The 4,406-nt window shown below is 44.1% G+C and overlaps 1 protein-coding gene across 1 annotated transcript; it reads left to right on the top strand.

Annotated features, from left to right (window-relative positions):
- The first annotated feature begins 1,023 nt into the window (after window positions 1-1,023).
- Window positions 1,024-4,157, top strand: klf17 (Kruppel-like factor 17). Its single transcript, XM_044219496.1, has 3 exons — window positions 1,024-1,635; window positions 1,765-2,881; window positions 3,009-4,157. The coding sequence occupies exons 1-3, from the start codon at window positions 1,561-1,563 to the stop codon at window positions 3,182-3,184; spliced, it is 1,368 nt and encodes a 455-aa protein (XP_044075431.1). The 5' UTR covers window positions 1,024-1,560; the 3' UTR covers window positions 3,185-4,157.
- The last annotated feature ends 249 nt before the right edge of the window (window positions 4,158-4,406 follow it).

Genomic DNA, 4,406 nt, shown 5'->3' with positions numbered 1-4,406 from the left:
AGTCCGTTCTAATGGCTAGATGGAGTGGTGGGTTTTGGAAGTTTCTACAGTTTAAAAGTTACACATGTTAGGTATTTTAAAAACTGATTGCAGCATGTTTTTATTGAATACATTCTAATATGACCACTTTTAAGGCAGAAAATGAGTAAATAAAAATGACTTCTCCCCATGATATTTATTCCCGTCAGACTCTATTTAGACCTTCATGCTGGAAAATAAAATTTACAGAAAGTATAAATTAACAGTTAAGTGTATGAATAAAATATGAAAAATCTAAATTATTTAAAAAAATATATATAGACACCTTATTTGGAGGTTTTTAGATAAAATTGGTGAAGGGCTGATTCTAAAAAATATAGGATTGGGGACATGTTATAATCATATTGTTCTAAAACGGTGATATTTACATACACTATTAAAATAACAAAAGCTAAACCAATAAACGACTCAAATTGAAACCAAAGGTTTATTTCTAAGTCTGTTTTCTTCCTTCTTGTCCTGTCGGCTGTTCTCTTTCAGTTCTCCACTACCGACAGGCATCCACCTGTACATTACCATAGCCATGACTGCAGGGCTGTTGGGGGAAGATCATTAAGAAACATGTCGTCCTTTGTTAACACCCAGATTAACAGGTTGTTTCGAGGAGCCACCGCTTCACACTTTTGTGTTTGCGTTAAACATGCAGGGATCAAGTCGGCACAAATTAATGATGTGTGAGTGTGCCTGCGTGTTTGAAGAGGCTTGGGCGAAACTGTGGGAGACGTTTCAATTGTGAAATAAACGAGACACTCACCAGTCACTTTGTTGGGTTCAGGGCATCAAATGTTTTTTTTTTTAAATCATATTTCAAGAAATATTTATACATAACATGGTCAGGCAACTTGAAGGATATTTTACGCACTGGGTTTTTGGCTTCCCTGCACTCCGTGACTTTTGCCAGGTTTAGTGTCGCCCCCTGTACCTGCCTCAAGGGAAATGTTTGGTTTCCCATGAGAGAGAAGTAAGAATTGCAGCAAGTGCAGTAAGATGAATTGCAGCAGTGGAGGTGAATTTGATACCTTTGCACTTCACACACTTATTGACACACGAAAATACAGAGGGGGAAATTTTGATTTTATAAATAACCCTCAGGTAAGTGTGTGTGTTTGGAACGTGTACTTATTTTCCATCGGCTCTGGGATGCAAAGTAATTTTCATATTTAACCATTTATTCATATGACATCATGGATGATATTTCTGGATGATATATTTTTTGGTCATACTTTCAGTAGCTTACCTGCATGCCGACGCACCTGAATGCAATTGTATGTTTGTTTGCATTACTAGCTGCCGTGGGGGTGTGTGTGTGTGTGTGTGTGTGTGTGTGCGGGGTGGGGGGGTAGAAGCCACACCTCCCGGTATAAGCTATAAGAGGCTGCGTCAGCACTGTTGATACTCTCACTCTGTATCCTGGAACGCTCCTCAGCTGTCAACGTTACCAAACAGGCCCTTTATGGACAGAGAGGAAAGTCTCTGTTTACAGCTTTAAATTCTTGCTTTGTTTTCATCTAACCGGTCAGCATGGCTGAAGCTGTGATGCCTGCCATAGCATCGTTTCCAAGTGTCCAAGCGATGGAAGGAAAACAGTTCCACAATGTAAGTACAAGATTTTAAGTTTGGAATTTGTATTATTTTTGTAGATTTAATTCTGATTGTTGGTTCACATTAGAAGCTTGTTTTTTTTTCTTTTCTAACTTCAATGTTCCCATCTGCTCTCCTGTACAGATGTGCAAGATGGATGAGTGTGCGCGGAGAGGCGCTGTAGGTGGCGCAGACAACCCGCTCATCGAAGTGGAGTTCAGCATCGTGCAGTCTCCTGCTTTACCTCCCAAAGACGACGACGAGCTGGCGAAATTCTTGGACCTCGAGTTCATTTTGTCAAACACCGTCGGCTCCGACGACAACGGGAGCATTTCCCCGCAGCAGCAGTGCGCGTATTCCCTTCCGGAGTCACCGCAGAGCTGCAGCGGTAGTTCTGTGCCAGACTGCAGCGACCACCCTCCTCCTCCTCCTCCTCCTCCTCACCTGGCCGCACAGAGCTACCACGGCACCGTGAGCTTCGTCGGCTCGGGCCCAGTCTGCAGTCTCATGGCGGAGCTTCTCACGCCAGAGATGAGCTACCCGGGGGAGAGTTCACCGGACAGCGCAGGCAAGGCGAGAGACGGGCGGGAGTATACCGAACTGCGAGCGTTGAATCCCGTCACCATTTCCGCGAGTCCCGCTCATCACCAAGTGGCCACATCTCCTCCACCGCTTGGATACAAAATTAAAACCGAGCCTGTAGGTCAGTCTTGTATGATGGCTGCTGGTGGTGGGGACTTCATGGGACAGATGTATGACAGACACCAGATGAGCTCCGTGCACCCGGCAGCTTTTACGCACCACCAGGCTACAGTTCCAGGTGCGTTGCCAGGATTCGGTGCGCACCCCATGCAGCCCTCTGCACCTCAGGGACGCGCAGACTGCCATTTGGCGCAAATGAACTCTCATCATCCTAATCAACACCAGCTCCAAAACCAGTACATGACCGCGCCGTACCAGCAGCAGTACGCACACCAGAGTTTGTCACAGTTTCAAGGACAGTACAGCATGCACAGAGAGCCTGTCCGCGTTCACCAGCAGCATCATCCGGCTTCTATGCAGGGGCTGATGCTCACCCCTCCCTCGTCGCCATCGTTGCTGGAGCTTTACGCGCACGATGAGGTGGGGAGCATCAAACAGAAGCGAAGCCGCAGGTCGTGGGCCAGAAAACGCGCCGCGACGCACAGCTGCGAGTTCCCTGGTTGTGGGAAAACTTATACCAAGAGCTCCCACCTCAAAGCCCACATGAGAACACACACAGGTGAGCACATTTCTGAAGCCAAAATCCATCCATTTCAACTGTCATTAGTTCGATTTCATACTTTCTTGTTGTCCGTGCGCTGTATAAAGCCTGTCATCTAAACAAAGTCCTTTGCTTGTGTCTGCAGGTGAAAAGCCGTACCACTGTAACTGGGAAGGCTGCGGCTGGAAGTTCGCCAGGTCAGATGAGCTGACCCGTCACTTCAGAAAGCACACTGGACACCGACCTTTTCAGTGTCACATGTGTGAGCGTGCGTTTTCCCGTTCAGATCACCTGGCTCTCCACATGAAGAGGCACATGTAGGCCACATTAAACTTATGGACACTTGTTGTATCCAGATCCATCACGGGATCAGCATCCCAGAAGGCCGGAGCATCCCAGAAGAAGCTGGGCCCTCACTATTGGGCCCAAACCAATGAAACAAAAAGTTCCTGCAGGGACCTTAGTAATTGTGGGGTGCCTTGGTAGAGAGTTTAAAGCAACTCAGTCATACTTCATGGTATTCGATCCCCTGAGGTACCACAAATGTACCTGTACAAACGTTTTTCAAAAGTCAAGTGCCTCTCCATCAGAAAAAGAGAATGAATGCTGGTGGGTTTTGTACATATCTGTGGATATATGAATAACTTATAGTAGTTTGTATTTAAGACATTTCCTCACTCTGCCTTTGAAATAAGTTATTGTTTGTTAGTGAGTGCCTTAACAAGACTGCATATTTGCTTCCCAAAGGAGAAAACTCACTGTGGGCAGGACCCAGAATGTTGTTCATATGTAAATTGTATTTTTGTAATGTTTACATCTTATATCTTTGATACTACTCAAATCAGGTCAGGGTTTTCATTGACAATTTTTCATTATATTTTCTCAAGGTTGTTGTTAATCTACTCAATAGATGTTATAGACTTGCTAAGCATTGTAGGTTAGGCCTACATTTCAGACTTTTTATTTGTTCTGTGAAGGTTTGTTTGAGCAACGCTAACAAATTCAGGTACTAAAACTGCTTTTCAGCTCCATTTTCAGGATCCCAAACATCAAGTCAGTCCACCCCCACATCACTCAATTCAAATGTTATTTACAGCTCAGTGTTTTCTAGGGATACAACTTGTACAAATTATTTTGTTATGGAAGATGTGTTTTTTTTAAGAATGAAGAAACCCACTGCAAGCAATGGTTGAACTGCTGTACTTGAAACAGAATTGCCACTCATAATTTTTTCGAGAATGCAATTGTTTTTATGTGCGTAAGGGCTCAGAAAATAAAAGTACTTTTACAAATATATCTGTCATTGCCTTTTTCCTCACTCACACAATTCGTTCAACTCTGGATCTGCTTTGAGTTTATGCAGGTCTGCTGGCACTGATGACATTTCATTATTTTGATTTCTTTTTTTTTTCATTCATTCTCAGTGCTGCATGGCCAAAGGAAGCAAAAACACTATAGTTGAACACAAAGGCGTGCAACTTTAATACCCAAGTGTAAATGTCTGCTTAGACATCAGTGGTCGGCCATACATCCAGCTAAATCT

Source organism: Siniperca chuatsi, linkage group LG13 (assembly GCF_020085105.1).
Source record: "Siniperca chuatsi isolate FFG_IHB_CAS linkage group LG13, ASM2008510v1, whole genome shotgun sequence".
Taxonomy (NCBI): domain Eukaryota; kingdom Metazoa; phylum Chordata; class Actinopteri; order Centrarchiformes; family Sinipercidae; genus Siniperca; species Siniperca chuatsi.
This window is presented reverse-complemented; position numbering and strand designations above follow the sequence as displayed.